The 20,549-nt window shown below is 38.1% G+C and overlaps 1 protein-coding gene across 3 annotated transcripts in view; it reads right to left on the reverse strand.

Annotated features, from left to right (window-relative positions):
• Positions 1–20,549, reverse strand: part of dcc (DCC netrin 1 receptor) — a 218,970-nt gene that overhangs the window by 83,606 nt on the left and 114,815 nt on the right. For all 3 annotated transcript variants that reach the window (XM_026921883.3, XM_026921884.3, XM_026921886.3), the window contains exons 6-7: positions 13,290–13,444; positions 12,932–13,052 (exon numbers count right to left, since the gene is read on the reverse strand). In XM_026921883.3, the coding sequence (XP_026777684.3) occupies positions 12,932–13,052; positions 13,290–13,444 (276 nt within the window). The remainder of the gene's footprint in view (positions 1–12,931; positions 13,053–13,289; positions 13,445–20,549) is intronic.

The raw sequence follows: 20,549 nt of genomic DNA on the forward strand, positions 1-20,549 counted from the left end.
TTTGCACAAAGTGAGCTCCATGAAGACATGGTTTGCCAAGGTTGGAGTGGAAGAACTCAAGTGTCCTGCACAGAGCCCTGACCTCAACCCCACTGAACACCTTTGGGATGAACTGGAAGACCGACTGCACCCCAGGCCTCCTTGCCTGACATCAGTGCCTGACCTCACTAATGCTCTTGTTGCTGAATTTGAAAGCAAATCTCCACAGCCGCGCTCCAAATATCTAGTGGAAAGCCTTCCCAGGAGAATGGAGGTTATTATAACAGCAAAGAGGGGACTAAATCTGGAATGAGATGTTCAACATGCACATATGGGTGTGATGTCAGGTATCCACAATCTTTTGGCCTTGTTGGCAGACACCAATTATGAACGCTAGCTCACAACAACCGATTCACAGACACACAACAACCATGTGAGTAACTGTAGCACAAAGAAACAGACATGTAGTAGTTGTACAAAAAAGTATGTTCCCCTTTTGGTTGTGTCTTTACTAAATCAATCTTTACACAATTTCTCCAGTGGGACTAGACTTTCTGAACAAGACTTTGAAAAGCAAACTCTGAAAAGTACAAAGGAAACAAAACGTCTCCTAGGAATTTAAAATCTTTACCGACTCACGGGACTACACTGTGAATGGAAGCGTTTTTAGAGCTCCATCTCTGAAGGACCTTTGGGTAGATCTGTCTGAAAATGTATGTTTGAAATAATTTTTTGGTTATTGGCATGCTTGAGTCCAAGGGCCACTCTTAGGGATTTAAGCACCACTTCACCCCCAAAGTACCTCCAAATCTTTGTATTCTTTTTTGTTTTATTGAATTTTGACTTGTCAACACTCCACAAATTGGCTCTGATGTGCCAAATAGCTCTCACAAAACCATACACACACACTTTGGTTTTGCCATTTGTCAGAATTTTCTTCTCTTGGGACTGGCAGCTGACCCAGATCCAAACGGGTGAATCACCCCCCCACACCTTCCTGCCTTTCCCTATGGCAGGTTTCGCTTTCTAATGTTTGGTTTTGGCCTTTTCAAAGAAGACAGTCCTAGATCAGTTTAAATAGCCCAGTGTCTATCTGAAGATCCTGACAGGCACCAAAGAATCCCAAATGTCAGTGGGATGGTGATAAGGGGGAAGGAGGAGATTTTCATCTGATCTGTGGATCCTCTTGCACAGGAGGCTACTGTCGACCCAATGAAGTGATCACAGGTGGCAGCAGGGTGGATGCACTGTGTTTGAAATAAGAGGTCAAACTGAGGTTTTGGTGCTCTAATGAATAAAATAGATGGGATGCTGACTGGTATTTGGACAAGTATAATGTGCTTTGGGAGAATTCTTTGTGCTGGTGTGTCATTTCTTGGTGTCTTGCTGGCACCTTGTCCTAATGCAGAGTATAACTGAGATGACTGGATGACTGTAGTAATAAATGATATAGTCTGGACAAGGTCAAATAGAGAATGGTATATGCAAACACAGAACACTTGTTAAAGGCATCTTACATAATATGGTAGAACAGACCATATATTGCACAAATACAGACAACCTGATCTCATCGTTTTGTCAATAACAGCACACCTCATCATTTTTTATTCCTTACTTAACAGCCTCACTGGCTGAAAAGGTCTACTCTGTAGTCATGTTGAATATTTTTATTGTGTATCTACTCAGCCTAACCACTGATATGTTAGCCCCTGTGATTTTGTGAAACTGTTAGCACATTGTAATGCTTCCATTTTTTTTCCAGCCAGAGCCATACATCTAAATGTTGTACAGCAGCTTTGGGGAAATAATGATGAGGATTGGGTAGCAAAGAGTAATTAACCCAGTACGTCGATTGGGAAAGCAATGAGGCATTGGTTTAATTTGCCATCCTCACCGTGATATGATGAACAGTTTATATTTAACAGCAAACTAAGCAGACCCTCAGCCATTTGGCTAAATGTTCAGTTTGTCCAAGCGACCATGTGACGCCAGGTTGGATGCCGAAAAAAAGGTGATTAATTAACCATTAATCATGTGCAGCTGGCACATTTTTGGTGGCATACTGCACAGATCGTTAACTTGCATTATGAGTATCAGGAATTGTGTTGTGCCTCAGACTCGATTGCAATGCGACCTACGTGGTGTGCTGAAACTCGACTTTGGTTTGTGACAGAATAACAAATGTTTTATATCTGTAGCGTTTCAGGCGTGAATAACTGGAGTGCCGCCATTCAGCCTGGTACAATGTTAACATTTTTTGAAAGCAAGAATCTGGAGTAGTGGTGTGCTTGTAATGAAAATGCTGAATGAATAGATTAGCAATAAATGTGCAAATCCGACCTTTACCCACAAAAGGACAGTCTAAAATTCCCATTCTGAAAAATCCTGCTAAGAGAATTCTGTAGAGAGGGTCACATGGCAAGGATAGAGCAGGAGAGGGATCTCTTTTCATAAATCTGTCAAAAGAAGCCATTAATCAATGATTCATGTGCAATTACTGAAGGGATGCAAGGATCTATTTATATTTTAAACAAGAAAGAGAGAGAAAGACAGTTGCTGCAAATAGATACAGGGAGGTCTGAAGGTATGAAGAGAGAAAGATACCACAAGGCTTTGGCTGTAGCCACACTAGCCGATTTTCTGCTGTCAATCACGATGGAGCCATTTGCATTCCTAAAGAAATTCCATCCATTTCCCTCAGGAGACAGACCCACTCTTATCAGCTGTGATCTGACAGTTCACAAAATACTCACAGAAAGAGAGAGAGGGAGAGGGAGTATGAGGAGAGAGGATGGGCCCAGACATAAAGCGCTTTTGTTCCTCGAGAAACGATAAGCTGCATTAATGTGAAAATACGGCGGCAGAGGACATTCATTAAACGAGCAGAGAGGGGCAGAGAGGGAACTTAAAGAGACGGAGAGAGAAATCTAGAAATGGGGGAACAACAAAAATTCAGGAATCACACATTTTAATTACATCGGACTTGAGTATGGCCCACTAACACTGACTCATGAACTCATATGAGGTGAAACATGAATTTTAAATGTAGAGAATTAAGTCATACAAATATTATACAAGTAATCAGAACCTAGCTAATCATGCTAGTGCAAATGGTGGTGGGTGCGAGGTTAACGCTGTGCACTAGTGACTATAAGGGCTGACAATGAGAGAGATCCTTGACCCTTAATGAAGCTAAAACAATTATAACAACATATATTAGAATACTATTCAGTAAAACACAAGATAAACTAACTACTCAGCTGTTTATCTGCATAGAAGTGCCTGCTAAATCATGCTAACCTGCTACGTTCCAGCAGTCAATGATTCACTCTTGTGGCATTTACATGTTTCTACAGAAATTTTCTGGTAGCTCAGAGTTACGTTGTAACATTTACATTTCTAAATAGTTAGCATTTAAAGCTAAGTACATGATTACAGTATCATTTAAGTCATACATTGTCTTTTCTCAGTCATTTTCCAACATATGTAAGGTAAATGTTGATATTCACAATAATTCTATTTGGTTTTCATTGTCGTTATACCTTTACATTGTCTGTATAAATGACTTGAGTATGTACTAGCTAAAGTCTGCCAAATGAATCATGCTACACTCAAATAGGGTTTAAGGAAACAAAATATTCTATCAATATAAATGCTTCAAGAGCTCAATGCTTTAGTAAAAAGAAAAAAAATGTTAATAATAGTGGCTTCTTCTGTGAGTGGTCATAAATATGGATAATGGAGTCTCTAGGCAGCTGGCAGTTTAGCAGGACCTGACGCTTGTATATCAGTGAGTGTTATACAATTACTCTAATTAATTAGCAGGCTGGCAATGCAAGGCTCAGCTGTGATTAATAAATAAATGTACTGTTGGTCTCATGGAGAATGAATAATTGCTTGAAATAAGGAAAATTATCTGCGAATAAAACAAGGCAGTAAAGCAAGCTTGAAATCAGTCAAAACATCTGTACATAGGCTTAATAGTAGTATTTTTATTAGTAGTAATTTTATAATGGGAAATATTACATAAATTCACCTGTTTTAAAGATATTTTTGCAGTATTTCCCGCCTCCTTAGAACTACATTATAATTGGAGGTGATGTTTCCATTTTTAGTCAAATCGCAGGTCCAAAATCATCACTGAGTTGTACACATTTACACAAGCACATACTTTATTTCGTACATATTTCTACATGTAAGAGTATGTTTGATTCCTGCTTCACCGCTTCCAGCTAGTTTAAAATCTATGCTGATTAGCAACGCATGATATGGAGTGCTTATTGTGTCCGATTTAGAATTTACTTGCATTTAACACGCAAACCACTGAGCTAGATTTAATGATAGTGTATACGAATTTCTATAAATGCTAGCTGGATGCAGTTTTGATAGTCTGTCATGTAGAAAGAGGCTGAATTAGCAAGAAAAGATGTGGGAAGTGACAGTACACTTGCCTGGTTACTGTCTTGCTAACAAATCTGAACTTACTAGACTGCGATGATGAGAATGCGCTAAGTCACTACATCACTGTATTCTTTTTGCTGCTACGTACACTTTGTGTTTATCACATCTGTTTGTATTGTGGCAGACAGCGATTAGCGTTCAGCTAGCTTGTATCGTCAGTTATTATCATGCTAGATAATATGTAAGAAATTTGGAATGAAGTTGTTCTTTAAAATTGACAAGAAGAAAATGGCAGAAATATTTCCAGAATTTTCTAAAATGAAAATACCAATATTATTCTTTCCACAGAAACTTGAATTAAAAGTAATAGGCTAACTATGAACCTAAGAAGCATAAAATACCATGCTATATTTAAAAAAAAAAAAAGCTAGCTTTGATGCAGTTTTGATAACAGTCTCTCAGGTATAAAGAGCCTCAATATGTAAATATTGTGCTAATAAATTCTGCTAATCTAATTTGTATGGAGGTAGCTAGTGTCAAGTACTTCCAATATCGCCCTGCCAAACTGGCGAGAAGGAAATGTCAGAAAGATTTTCAGAAATCTCTAAACTGAAAAGACTATCGTGCTTTGTTTTGCAGTCAGCAGTAAATTCACCAGAGAAACTAGCCCTAATAGTAAAAAGCTAATTATGAAATGTCAACTACTGCATTATATTAAATTATAATGTATATAAAAAAAAAAAGGTTCTGAGGTAATGTGGATTAGCTGATGTAAACATCTTGCTAATTCTGATTAGTACATTAGCTCGTGTCAGCTACCGCCATGTAGTCCTTGCTGAAATCAGAGAATCAGAAATTTCTAAACCGAAAAGACAAACATCGTTCTTTTATTGTGAATAGTAAATTCACCACAGAAACCAGCGCTAATAGTTAGAAGTTAATTATAAGAAGTAGCTAATAGGGGATACTGCTACTGTCAGTAGGGGGAGTAAGAGTGCAACCAACACACACAAACACACACACACACACACACACACACACGACTGAGGGATATATAGCCTGTCTGTCTCTTGATGAATGACTCCCTCTGATTGGTGAATTTTGGCGCTTTTTCCATGGCCAGTCAGGCATAAATCACCAGAGCATGAGACTAGGGAGTGCCAGGGACAGCTTAGGAGCTCTACACACACACACACACACACACACACACACACACACACACACTCTCTCTCTCTCTCACACACATGCACACACACACATTCCCACCCACCATTTTAAACATCCCATCATGTACCCTATCTAACCCTCCCAAATCCTGTCTGACATAGTACCACTAAGCACCCAGCTCATGGAGTGCTAAAAAGTGGTTGCTAATCAAACTGTCCATCACCAGCTGCACATATTAAGCTGGAAATAATGACCAAATCACAGGCTGCTGCCTTCAGTGATGGGATTAGAGCATGTAATCTTTTCTTTTCTTTTTTTTAAAAAAATTTTTGTAATTATGCCCTAGAAATGCCTAATAATCACAAGAGGAAAGCGATTATTAATCTCACCCTAGCTGGCATAAAAAAAGCGATCAGTATGCCAACAAACAAAACTAAAAAAAAAAAAAAAAAAAACTAGCTAAACATTCATTATTATTGTAATACTTCATTGTTGTAATAACATATTAAAAAAAAGCTAATAAAAAAAATCCCACAATATTCTCTGATTTAATATTTTATTTTTTCTGTATAGTTTCGATTAATTAGAATTAGTTAGTTACTACTTCTGCAAATTATTGATAAAAATCTTTTATCTTACCTTATTTTATCTTATTTCTCTAATCTGTAAACGTTATTTAAATACAACTTTTCAGTTTGAGATCTCAAAATCCTTTACATAAAGTACATAAAAATAACTATTAATAACTACTAATAACTATTACAACTATTTTAAATCATGTAAAGTATATTGAGCAAGAATGATAGAGTTTTAATAAAAAGATACTGTGTGATGACATACAAAGAGGGGCGCATGAGAAGCTGGAGATGTTTTAAAAAAAAATAAACAATTCTCCCTCAAATTGAACCCTGAATATGGCTATTGCAAGGCAAAGTTCAAATGTCTGTCTTTTTCTTTCTTTCTTTCTCTCGCTCTCTCTCTCTCTCTCTCTCTGTCTCTCTGTGTGATGTGTTTTATAGCCTCAGCAGCCTCTGTCTCTGTCTTTCTCTGTCTCTGTCTTTCTGCAATGCTGCTGGATGGAAAATCAGGAGCGGATTCCTGCACGAGGATTATAAACCCTGTTCCTCTGATGCAACTCATCATCCTCAGTCCAGCGCTGTACAGTGCAATAAATATCATGCTATAAACAGTGAGGTATACAGCCTTTCTATAAATGTTGTGACACTGGAAGCTGGATGGCCAGGAGCCGTGCACTGTGAGCAGCGGGGCAGTGGTCTGAACAGCTTGTGTATCTCTCCTGACTGACCACCAGTCCATAATGACATTAAATCCATTGTGCTCACTTCCAGCAAACCAGCGACAGATGTGAGAGAGCATCAGCCTCAATGCCAAACCACACTTCAGATAATTCATACTGTAACACTACAGCAAGGTAAAAAAAAAAAAAAAAAAAAAAAAAGAAATTTCATGATTTCATAATTAAACAGTGAAATGGACCATTGCACATTTTTAGGAAACTAGAAGAACATGAATTTCCTTATGGTGTACCACAGGGCTCAGTATGAGGCCAACTGTTTTATCCTATTAACTGCTGGTGTTATAATGATTTCAAAAGGGAAATTGGATCATTTTGAGATCTATTACAATTTAACGGTGCTGTAAAAGCTCTGAAGGCTAAATAAAATGAAATTCTTAAATATTTAATTTAATTTTTTTTACGATTTTGTCAAAATGGCCAACAGACATTCTGGGAAACAGACGCACCAAGCCACCAACAAATTTATATTTTTCAAACTAATAGTTTCAAAAATAAAACAATCTACAAATCTATGTACGTTTTATAATTATATTAAATGTACCTCATGCATGATTATAAAACAGATAGGGGGCCAAGCACAGCGCTAAACAAAACAACCCAGACGGCCAAAAGCAGCAAAATCAGGCAAGAATCAAAACCAGAGGAACATTCTGAATAATAACAGTTCACCTTCTGAGTTAAGAGCAGGACTTTGCTTTGCTAGAAAGCACTAGAAAAATAGATGTATTTATATTCACGGATGATTGCACTTGACGATAAGAAGGTGTGTGTGTGGGCAGCCGGTGTTCAAAAAAAATGTGCCAGGGTTGTGTAGGTGTTTCCTGATGTGGAGTGATAGGATTAGATTAGATCTTTCTTGCAGGTCTCCACAGGACTTCAAGATTCAAGAAATAGTTTGTCAAAGAGAAATAAACTTTCAAGTTTAGTGTCTGCCGTTTGCTAATTTTCTAGTAAATGAAATAAATTAGAACTTTTAGAAAAATTCACTTTACATCATACTGGAATGATGGGATGATACAGACTACTGTTTATTACAGCTTTGCTATTAATTTTATAATAATCAGCACTGAAAGCACAGGGAACATGTTGCTGATTACACAGTACTCAGTGTAATCTAATATTTTCACACCAATAAATATGTATCTGTAATGAGCTTGTTTGGGCATAATGAGCTTCAAAAAAAAATAAATTGACTCGTTTACTGCACTGCAGTCATTCCACACACATCTTCATCTCCGGACCGTGAGCAGAGCTATTTAAATTAATCCGTATTTTATTCATTACATTCAGACATTGGCAAATGTTATAGAGAATATTAAACAATACTTAGTAAACAGTAAAGAAAGATGTAATTATGCCTGTCTCTGGTTTATTGCTGGGAAATGAGCCGTGTCAATACTAAAATTAGGATCTTACTGATTCAAGGGTTTCTGTTTAACTCACAGTGCTGAAAAAAAATCAGACAGTCTGGGTTCTGTTGAGAGATTTTCCCCTGGAGATTGTCTTATTTGTTAATTTAGAGATTAACATGTAGCTGTGCGAATGACTGTGTGAACTGAAGTATAATGTGATCTGGGAAGATACTGTACAGCATCATGATGTGAAAAGGAAATGTACGTCCAACATCTTTAGCCCCACACTGAGGTGAAAATGTTCTCATCTTCCAAACTGGCACTTGTATATGTATTGATATGATGATAAATAAGGAATAACTAAATTGGGGGTCTGCAACTATAGGAAGATCAGCGACAGGGTGATGTGACGAAGTTACCTTTATCATCGAAAATTGGATTATTTTCCTATAACAGGATGTCCTGAAGTGTTTCATTCTTATTATATACCACAGCAAATAATGACAAGTCATACTTTTTATTCATTTATAGTTACATTCAGTGTTGTGGAATAATACACAATAGCAGCTACAAAGTTACTGAGAAACCAGAAAGTGCAAACTCCTCCATCCTGAAGACTTTCCCATTGTGGATAAATGAAAAGTTAATGCTTTACCTCTACAAAGCACTGACACCTCTGTACAAAAATGCTAAATAAATAAAAAACTGCCTCTCAGAAAACTACCATTTCACCAGTTACACATTTTTTCTTTGTTAAATAACAACTGTAGTGAAAATCTCTTAGAATAACTGGAAGGGTATGAGTTCAAATCCCAAGACTATCACCCTATCACATTTAAAAAAAAAAAAATCAGATCATATTTCCAACAGTTTAACACCCTAGCAATGGCTTTGAGGACATTTTCTTAGCATTCAGTGTCAAATTCATCTATAGCCAACACTGAAACAACAATTAGCTTAAGTTTTTACGTTTCTAGCTAGCTAATCAATCAGAGTTTAAGTTTGCCAGTTTCAGTATTAGCTCCCATGTAGGATAGATTTTTCTTTCTTCTTCACACTGATTATTTATTGTTTGATATTAATTAAATTATCCCTCCCCCAAGCCCTTTAGTGTCTAAAGGTTCTCCGTTTTAGTGCTGGACCTAAACCCATTTTGCTTTTTAGTAGTAAAAACTGGGAAAGCATACCACCAGAGAGGCATGGTTTTCCATTTTTTTGCTTATACATATAAATAAATGTTAAGAGAGTCTAGTTCACTTTAGTTTTTTAAATATATGTCATTTTTTTCAGTGTGCAGAAGTCATCTCTAAATTATGTGCCACATGCTGTCATTATACTCATCAACTCTTAACTTCAGGCTTGTGTTATATTTTGAGCATCGAGTTCAGGGATATTTTCCTGATGTTTTTTTCTCACTTTTCCTCTCCTGTGCATTGTAATTAGCACGGCGGAGATTGAGTTAACACTCGAGCTGGTGAGAGCCCATTGAATGCGGGCTTTGTGCGTCCATCAGGTTTACAATTCAACTTAATAGAGGCTGTGATCCTTAACTCTATTGTGCCTTTGTTGGAAAACCACAGGAGTGCGGCTCTTGAAACGTGTGTGTGTGTGTGTTTGGTACTCATTTCACTTCTCCCCCTGGGAGAGAGCCAGTGATGACTGGCATCTCTAACTCGCCCCTCACCCCACCCCAGTAACGAGGACCCCCCCCAGGAAGCCAACGATTGGCCGATGGCATCTGTTGCCGCCACCACCCCTGAGCCTCTCCCTTGGCGACGTTGTGGCGTTGCTACGCCCGGTTGCCCGGCGCTGGCTATGGGTTTCGACCCTGCCTGTGCTCAGCTGCCATCTGTGCACGTCACCGTGGGGAGCCGCAACACATCGTCTGAGCTGTGATTAAAAAGTGAGAAGGAAAAAAAATCCGCAGTATAATCCTTCCTTTCCCAGAGACTGATTAGCGCCGTCACTGCGCTGTCCCCACGCTCCTCTAATTGGCTCTCATTTATTCCTAAAATGGATTTAATGAAAAATCCTGGTCAGCTTGTGTTAAGCGGCTTGCTGAGGAGTGATTCTGATTGACGCGTGGTTAGAATTCATTTTTCAGCCACGATGAAGGGGTGGGAGGAGAGCTGAGGTGCTGTGGTGAGGAAATTCGCTGCTGATGGTCTACACACACACACTCTTCACAGTGTGTGCTCACATACACACATTGCAATTATGTAATTTTTACTCATATCTGAATGTATTCAGAAATTAACTCTGTTTTATACTGACAGAACACATGCTATATATGACTACTGTAAAAATCGCAGAATGTGAAAACGATGTTGAAAGGAAAAGCACAACGTCAATAATTTAATTATAAAATTCAATTCATTATTAATAAATTAATAACTCAGCATCTGTTAATTTGCAACAGACTGCGCATAGAGTGCACTACCCTGTGTACTGAGCATACACTGTAAATATGAAGCCTTTTTTTCAATTAACATTATGAATATTATTAATTATATTCTTTTATATAATATATAGCATATTTTAATATAACATATTATTTATTTATTTATTTATTTTAATAAATGTGCTTATTTTTTAGCAATTATTCCTCCAAATTCAAATATTCTTCATATTCACTATATATGCTCACTACACAGGGTAGTGCACTACATGCCTAAAAGAACTCTGTTTGAGATTCAGCCACAGAAAAATAAACTCCAATAAATGTCTGCTGGAAATTAATTTCCTTTTTATATCACTTCAATGACATTTTGGATATTTCTTTTTATATTTAATTGGAAAATTTTAATATATTAAACGTAATATTTAATACTTATTTTTAAAGCCCTTTTTCCTACACCAAGGGTCATCTGGCAAAGGAAATGTGACTGACAGTAGCCGAATGTCAAAAATAAGATCTTAAAGTCTGCCGTTTTCTTTTTTTTTTAGACACACATCCAATGTAACACACTCGCACAAGTGTGTTATGTCTGCTTGATTGATCCTATGCTACTGAATCGTCAATCATATAACCTCCCACACACTTCACACTTAAACTATCATGATATATACACATATTTCCTTGCACACAACCACTCACTCTCTCTCTCAGACACAGACACAAACACACACACACACACACACACACACACGCGCACACGGGGCTATGTTAACCACGCTCAGAGTTTTACTACTTCTCGTGTCTGATTGTAATCTAACATTAAACTCCAATCCAACACCAGTGTCTCTCAACCACACACACACACACACAGGCCCAAACTGGGCAGAAAATATCGATACATACCCGCAGAATTAAGATCTGCATTACGATAAGTTTTCCTACTCGTCTCAGCTAGATAACAAACAGCATCAAAATCAATAATGTCCCAACGCTTCAGTCGTACAAAGCCTCATTCTCAATAACATCTTGTTGAGTTTTATTTAGCTTTATCGATTTTCTGAAAATATTTTCTAACCGAGGACTCGGCCTGAAACAGCATTTAGGATTCCTAAGCTAATTTGTCAGCTGCTACGTGTTAGCGGCTAATACAACAGTCTTAAACGCCTTGAGCAGACAGATATACTACAAAGTGTGGAAATGGGAAAGGAAGTTTTTCTAGTTTTCTTGTCTTTTAGTGTCTGTTTCATCCCTGAGGTCTCAGGGTGGATGCTAGTAGAAAGGACGTTGTTGGAAGCAGAGGAGCTGACAGTTAGTGACTGATCCTTCCTTTAGCAATTTGACCATGGGGAGCTGATCAAACACTGGAGAGGGGCATGAAAGCACAGACGCTAAGCTTTGGGAAGGGCATGTGGTGGAGAGACGCATCAGAGCGCCGCATGAGGTTGAAGAAACTGAATCAACAAACAAGATCACACAGGGAGTGTGTAATCTCCTGTGAGTGTGTTTTGATATATATGGAGACAGACATATGAACACACTCTCATAGATACGCACAGACACAGACACACACACATTGCAGGGATGTTTCTGATAGTACTAAAATTATATATTAAATATGTGCTGTTTTAATGTCTTTCACTCACTTCCTTCATCTACAACTATTGTGCCTATCAGTGAAGGAGGCGTGGCCTCTGGTAGTCAGTCACAGGTTAGGAGGTTTGGCCTCTGGTAGTCAGTCACAGGTTAGGAGGTGTGGTCTCTATTAGTCTCAGTAAAGAAATGTAAACAAATGACTGCTTTAAATGTATTCTTTAAACATCGTATGATTGAATATAAATTATGATGTATCATCTCAGAAGAGGAGACAAACATCGCCACTAGTAATGAATTCACTTCATCTGCACAGCTGAAATTCTTTTCCCACTAATATACACAAACATAGGCGCCCACATTTACACACATCAAACTGCTGCCTACATCTGCTTAAAAACCACTAAACATCTGCATACCACCCTGTTTCACTGACTGCTCCCTGACCTTCCTGCAGGCCACGAGTATCTGGTGTGTGTGTGTGTGTGTGTGTGCGTGTGTGTGAGCAGATGGATACTGGTGATAATGACACACTGCAGAGTGACAGTAACAACAACTAATCAGCGTGCTGCTAACAGCTGCCACTAGCTGCTGATCTGGCAACAGTTTTTGATCTATTAATAAAGCCAAACTGGAGAACTGGAGAATGGGATTATAAACTGGTCCTAGATCAGCGCTCTTGGGCAACATCTAAAACAACACAACAGAATAACCGCAGTCTCTCACCGAGTTCCAGGAGTATAAGTTGGGCCATTGCCAGGGCATTGCCTGCTTCGTTCTCTGCCACACACTGGTAGAATCCTTCATCTGAACGCACCAGGCCCAAAATCTGCAGGTTCCCACCATCCTGAAATTCAAATAGAGAAAAAAAAAGATTAATCACAGCCATGGGATTGTAGATTAGAAGTTGGAAGAAACCATGTCTGTATTAGAGGAAATTAAATATGCAGCTCAAACTGGCATTATAATTTTGTACAATTTCTGCTTTAAACATTTCATGGCTAATAGAGGAAATGTATGCAAATTAGATTTTTCACAAAAAGGTTTTACGTTAACAATATCTGTCTCATCATATAGTACTCACCACGATCTGGAAGTAGTCACTGGGGATGACTGCTTCTCCGTTCTTCATCCAGCGCACGGTGGGCTGAGGGTTACCCGTCACCGCACACTCCATCTCGATGTCCGAGCTCTCGTATGCGTACGTGTTGGATGGGTAGTTCAAGAACTGGGGCAACACTGGAGAAAAATACAAATAAAACGACATTTTAGAAACGGAAGGAAACTGCTGTTGCATTTGAGTTTACTGAAATATGCCAATAACGTTCAGCTAAAAAGCGCGCCGAGAAGAAAAAACACGGCGGTGAATAAATGCAGAAAGCATGGAGGTTTCAGGACAGCATCCAATTGGCATCGATTACGTTGTGTATGGTAATGTATACAGCTCGGAGCAAAACCTGCCATCTTCTAACACACATATCAGCCAAAACAGCACTGGCATATTTATCTTCTCACATGGTCCTGAGTGTTCTCCGATAGTTCTTGATGAACGCCCACGGATATGCCTGGCGGTAAAGTGGTGGCCATGTATGCTTCATAGATTTTAATGAAAAATATAACATCATTCATTCAAATGGATTGTTATGAAGGTTTAACTGCAGTTATTTATGAATGATGAGTTGTGCATATACTGTATTTGCTGTATGAATGCTTTATGAAGTACTTAAGTACTTATATTTTATGAAGTGCTCCATTAAGTATAAAACATGGAATTGCAAAGTAATTGTACTGTAAAGACCTCAGCAGACTTTATGCAGAGACGATGGTCGGCTGGTGTAATTGCAAAGAAACAAAGGCTGAGGCTTTGCACATGGCAGCTGGTTGGCTGAAAACACTACAAGACCAAGCCTGTGATTGGTCGATACAAAAGAGGCGTGGCCAACCCGATTCATTCCAAGTATCGCATAGATTTTACTAGCATGCTAATCTCTCTGCCATCATTCGATTTATCTAATGGTCTCACGTACTACATGCAACCTATTTCCCTTTTCCTTTTCAGGTCTTCTTCCTCCTTGTGCTTTAACATTCGTTTATATACTTTCACCAATTCCTGAGTTGCCAACTGCTCAGCTTAGAAGGTCCTGTGGAGTTTAGAAGCTGACAAAAGTACTGAATTTTGTATATCTGATTTAGATACATGTCACATTAAATAAAAATCATTTTTTCTGTGGTGTATTTAATAAATGTACATTTTTATTAGAGATAAATCCAATCCGGTAAACGGTATCAGGCCAATACCAGAAAAAAAAAAAAATGGTGGCTCGGATATCTGAGAGAACTAGGTTGCTAGGAGCAAGATTTCAAATTTAAAATATCAGATTTTAGATTTTCAATATTTCAGAACCCTACACACAAATCCCAGAAATCTTACTCAAAAATACAGATTTTGTGTAAATCAGTTCAAAGGTGAATCATCCATGATTCCCAGGAAAAAGCAGACATCATAGTGTCACAGTCGTCTGCCATCTTCACGCCACAACCCCTAGCACGTTAAAAACAAAGGAAAAAATATACATAAAAATTTTCATTTAGTAAACACATGACAGAAAACAAGGAATTTTATTTATTGAGACGTATAAATTCAAATTTTACAAATTTAACATTCAAATGCTTTTGTTAGCTTCCAAGCTCAACAGGATTGTACCTGGAATATTTTCAGGAAAAAAAGTTCTATGCATAGTTCCACCAGCGAGAAAAACTGAAGAACCCTTTAGGATGCCAGATAGAGTGTATTTTGTTTTTTTTTACTTTGCCTCACACCTAAGTCTCTCTGGATAAACCCAGCAGCCGAATAAGTAAAGGTGAACATAGTGCCCTTGTCCAGAAGAATGTAATAGTGCCCTTGTCACTCTGTGTTCTTATAAGTACTTGAACGGATTACCAAGTCTCCGCTACAAGTTTCACCCTTAACTGAAGGCAACAGCTGTCTCAGATCCCGCCACAGCCAAAATGAAAGATATGTGGGATGAATTTGAGACGAGGATGATCCTTTCTGAGTCTCAAAACATGATGGAAACCTGGAGATTAGTGTGTGATTGGATTTAAGTAGTCATGCTCGATGTGTTTGGGCTAAATTTGAGCAGGGCAGGTTACAGTGTATAGCCATGCATCCATCATCTGGGAAATCCGGCAGAATATTGGAAATATAATCCGCTCATAACTTCCCCTGAAGGAGATGTGCCGCTTCCTTGATGGAACTGCTCGCGACTGTGAAGAGCATAAAGTCTTTAAATCCTCCGACATCATTTCTTTTCATCTCGGAATAATGCATTCCTCAATAAGGAACTGGCATAATAAAAACAAATGCTGCACTGGGAAAGGTCTACAGATCCGTGCGGAGATATGGAGAGTCCCATTTCACCAGGAAAATTAGTTATTGATCTTGTTCTATCTAGCTTTTCCTCTACAAATGCGCTTCCTTTTTAAAATGATGACCACACACTGTTGTCAAGTGTCCAAAATCGACTCGATTGATGCGTAATTGAAGTGAGATGTGTGCGGGTTGTCACCATGATGGTGTGAAACCGTTCTTATAGATTCAGTAGCACAGTGAGAAGTGATGATGTCCAGGACGTGCCGGTAAACAGTGGTCGGTAAACAACGTCTGTGCACTTTACACGTTTAAACACCGGAAAGAGAGAAAGAGAGAGAGAGAGGTCACGTATTGCAGGTCACAGAATAGCCTCTGGTTTTCACTCTAAACTGGTATAAACCGGTCACTCATGGAAGTATCTGACAGTCTCCCACATCTCCCTGTCTCACCTCTATCATGAGGTGACAGACAGGGGACTCAGGTAAGCACTATTGCTCTTATCACATCTCCCCATCACCCCTTCACTCCCATCCCTCCATCCCCCCCATGTGGATCTGCTGGACTCCCTCAGGCTCGTGCTGACGGATGGCCACACAGACACATCTGTCACAACAGTAAGAGAAGAGACCAGAAGGAGAGGAAAAAACCCCACTGCTGGAGAGAGAGAGTAAGACAGCAACTGAGAGAGAGAGAGAGAGAGAGAGATGGACATACTGCACATCAACATCTCTCTTTCTATATTACATTTCCCTAGATAGCTTTATTCTCTCTTTATACAGTCGAGTTTCTCAATGTCTCACAGTCGACAGAAAAATAAGATGCATCAGGGTGAAAAGAGCAAAATTACCTTTTTGATAATAATTACAAAGTAATTACTAAATAATATGCCACAAAAACGAGTCTTTAAGGGGGTAGTTTTTTTATTTTATTCTAAGGGTATAAAAACATTTGCACTCAACTTTGTCACACATACTCTTTATTTCTCTCTCTCTCTCTCTCTGTATGTGTGTATCCATCTATAGATCATCTATATAAACAATGTCTATTGTCTTTATTCATGTCTCATGATTAACAAGATAATCCAAAACAGACAGCAACAAAAACTGATCATGATTTAAATTTCTCATTTTTGCAACTAAATACCTTTCATTTTTGTTACATTTGTAGTAATTACAATGTAATTACTAAGTAATTACTAAGTCTCAGGTTATAATTCAGTCACTTACTTACTTTAAGGGGTTACATTTATTTATTTAGTCCTTAGGGTATATAAACTTTTGCACTCAACATTTCCACATACTCTTTAGTACTATATTTTTAGTGCTATATCTCTCTCTACACTGAACAATCATCTCTTTTCTGTCCTTATTCTTGTCTCAGTTCATTGCAAGACTTTTCTCCCCCCAAGATAACAAGATCATAATCCAAAACAGAAGGCAACAAAAACTGATCAAAATTTAAATTTGTTATTCTTGCTACCACATACCTTTCATTTTTCATGTCTTATTTTTGTTTATATTAATTACAAAGTAATTACTAAGTAGTTATTCTATAATATGCCTTAAGAGAACTGACTGAATTATAACCTGAGACTTTATGGGGTTACAATTATTTATTTAGTCCTGAGTATACAAACTCAACCTCAACCTTTTCCACACATGCTCTTCAGTATTATCTATCCCCACCCGGACCCATTTATAGATAGTCTAGACACACTGAACAACAATATCTATTCTGTCTTTATTCATGTCTTACTTCAGTGCAAAACTTTTCACCCCCAAGATAATAATCCAGGCAAAAAAATGGATCTAGATTTAAATTTTTCATTCTTGCAACTACATACCTCTTTCACAGTAACTGTTGTCTTTGTTCATAGTAATTATGACTTTATTACTAAATAGTTACTATGTTATATGACTTTAAGGGGTTGCATACTTCATTTTGTCCTAAGGGTATACATACTTTTGCACTCAACTGTGAGTACTAGTTAGTACTAGTACTGTCCATCATTCTTGACGTGTCTATAAATAAAGATGATGGAGTAATACAGAGATGGATAAAAAGAGAGACAAATGAGAGATTTGACCTGTCAGACAGCAAAGACACTCAATTTGCTCTACTCACATCATTTAAATAAACACTCTATTAACCATGCTCATACAAAGCTCTGTACACGCACACACACACACACCCTCGCAGCTGGAGTTCACACTCCCTACTTTCTCTCCGAGCTCTCCGCAATGTTCCTAAGCTCACATCAAACCAGATGAAAGGAGGAAGCATTTACCCCTTTTCTTCATTCAGGCCTCCCACAGACTTTAGTGAGTGCTGAAGGATCGATTATCCAGAGAGTGTGACTGGCGCTGAGCTCCGAAAACACTGGCGAAATACAAATCTAGTGTGTGTGGGTGTGTGGACTCGAAGCCAACAATCTCCAGAACAATGCAAACTTTTCCAGATTAAATTACAAAGGAGCTGTGTGTGATTTGTCTCATCTTTTCTTCCATCTCACAGAACGCACAGAGAATGAAACATGATGCTGCATTAAAAAAAAAAACAGTTTTTTTCTCCTTGTATTCTTAAACTGTCAGCGTGAAGGCGGTGTGTTTGTACTACACATCAGCATCGATATGTCATTAGCCGTGCTGCTGCTTTATCAGTAGCGTATTGTGCTAATTAAGCCCTAACGATTTCCATTAAACTGCAATCCCCTCCTCTTCCACCCAGGGTGAGACACTAAACCACCAATTACAGAGGGATCAAATGCGCTACAGCAAGTGCTAGCCTTGAGATTTTAAATAATTGAGTCCATTTGTTAGGTGTATGTATTGAAATACTGCAACAATGATACTAAAAACATAGATGGAGCAGATAACAGGAAGTGTATAATGAGCGCTGGTCCAGCTGTGGTCTTACACTCAGAGGCTCCGCCCCCCACAATCTGACCACTTACTTCCATCTGATAGAGAAAAAACTTTAACACTGATTACTATGAGTTTTTTCAAAGCAAGCGCCACCTCCATTACCAAAGTTTGATTCCAAAACCGAAGAAATAAATGGTTAACTCTTTAATTGTCTGCTTAACCATTTATATCAAGCATTTTTTAGTAGGAATTCATGCATTATTTCAACCACTCAGTCGAGTCATTGCTTTCATTTTACCTTTTTTATGTCCTTGAATTAAAAATTATTTTTCTTAGGTATTTTTAGTTTTTTATTATTATTATTATTATTATTATTATTATTATTATTTATTTTTTTCCCACCAACAAATTAGAAAGCTGGATTTTTATATATATTTTCTATTAGCTATAGATTATTTTCACACTGTGTACATAGAGAAACGATGTATTTATTCTTTTCTTACTTCAGGTGAAATTTTGCAAATCTATGCAGAAAGTTAAAATGCACATGTACCATTAATAAACAAAAAAATCTAAAAAAAATTTAAAAAATTTTAAAATATCAGTAGTCATTTTGCTTTTTTGTGAGACCAACAGACAGCTTAAATACATGATTTATCCTATAAAAAAAAAAAAAAATCAGAATCGGTTGGTAAAGAAAATTGACAAAGAAACTCAAAAGTGAATTCATTAAAATTAAGTCATTAAAAATCACAACATCATAGTAACGGCAGTCTACTCAGATTTTTACCTCTTTGATTTTAATGTATTTTCCCCCTAAATTAAAATCTTATTATGAAAACGGTAATGCAGAACCAGGTAATACATTTGCTGAATATTTGTTCATTTGGTAAAAGCAGTTCCTAATATGGAACTCTAAAGTGCTAGCAATAAACTCCTGTGGTAACTTTAGCTAGCAAAAAAATTACTGTTAGCTTTTAGCCCTGCACTTTGATCACTGAGGTTACTTAGCTACGTGTATCTCATGACGCTGTTAGTACTTAAGACAGTTGGTAGCGCTACAGGATTAATGGAGTGCTCTCTGTTCTTGTCCTTAGTTCTTTATTCATGGGATAACTTGTTCTTTTCATTCTCGGTATTGAGAAATAACCTCTAACGTTATTCACAAAACATAAAACAAACACAAGACAGATAGCAAGATGACATCGGATAAAAAGAGAGAAGCTGAAGACGGATATTGCAAACAAAACAAAGCGCAGACAAAACCCAGCCCAGGTGACTGCAGTTGTGTCGTCCAAAACCGCGATTAGCATGACAAAAAGCCGGAGCAGGACAGAGCGGCTCGTTTTATATAAGCTGATCTTAATGACTCTCTCCTTCTCCCTATTCACATGGAAATCGGCACGTCATGCGTTTGAATAAACATCTGCTGCGCACCAGAGTGTGTGTTAATACCGTTCCCCTGCTGAGGGGGTCTCGAGGGGCATCAGTGACAGCCTGTCGCACCGCTGGTGACATTTTCAGCCCCGTGACTCCTGCTGTGACGTGTGTGCGTGTGTGTGTGAGGATACAAACCCCCCTTGGAATGGGGTGTCAGACCCCATCAGAAGAGCATGAGGGCTGTGTAAATACAGCATGCATATCGCATACACACGGCTTTTTATCACCGATTCAGATCTCAATTTGTATTCTCAGACAATGATGCATTATTAATAACTCAAGGGGACAACAAACATCCACGCAGCCATTATTCCACAGTGGATTAAGGATTGTGCAGGCTAATTATTCTGGTTTTGGGGGGCAAACATCATCAGAATAACAAGTGATATAGACTCTGGTTCTGTAATGCTGGATTTCACATTTCTATCTGAACAATATGTTTGTTTTTGCGATATTGTGACCTTTTTCCCCCCCTTTAAACCAGTACTAAACTGTACCCATGAATTATCACTGGGGTGGTACTATCAAGGGTACAGCTTTTAGTTTCCTTAGTATGCATCTTTTACCTTGAAATGTGAATATAATGTACCTTTAAAGGATTTAAGGTTGTATCTGCACCTTTTTTGCATAAAAAATCCATACTAGAAGTACAAGCTGACCAGCATCA

The sequence above is a fragment of the Pangasianodon hypophthalmus genome, chromosome 27 (assembly GCF_027358585.1).
Source record: "Pangasianodon hypophthalmus isolate fPanHyp1 chromosome 27, fPanHyp1.pri, whole genome shotgun sequence".
Taxonomy (NCBI): domain Eukaryota; kingdom Metazoa; phylum Chordata; class Actinopteri; order Siluriformes; family Pangasiidae; genus Pangasianodon; species Pangasianodon hypophthalmus.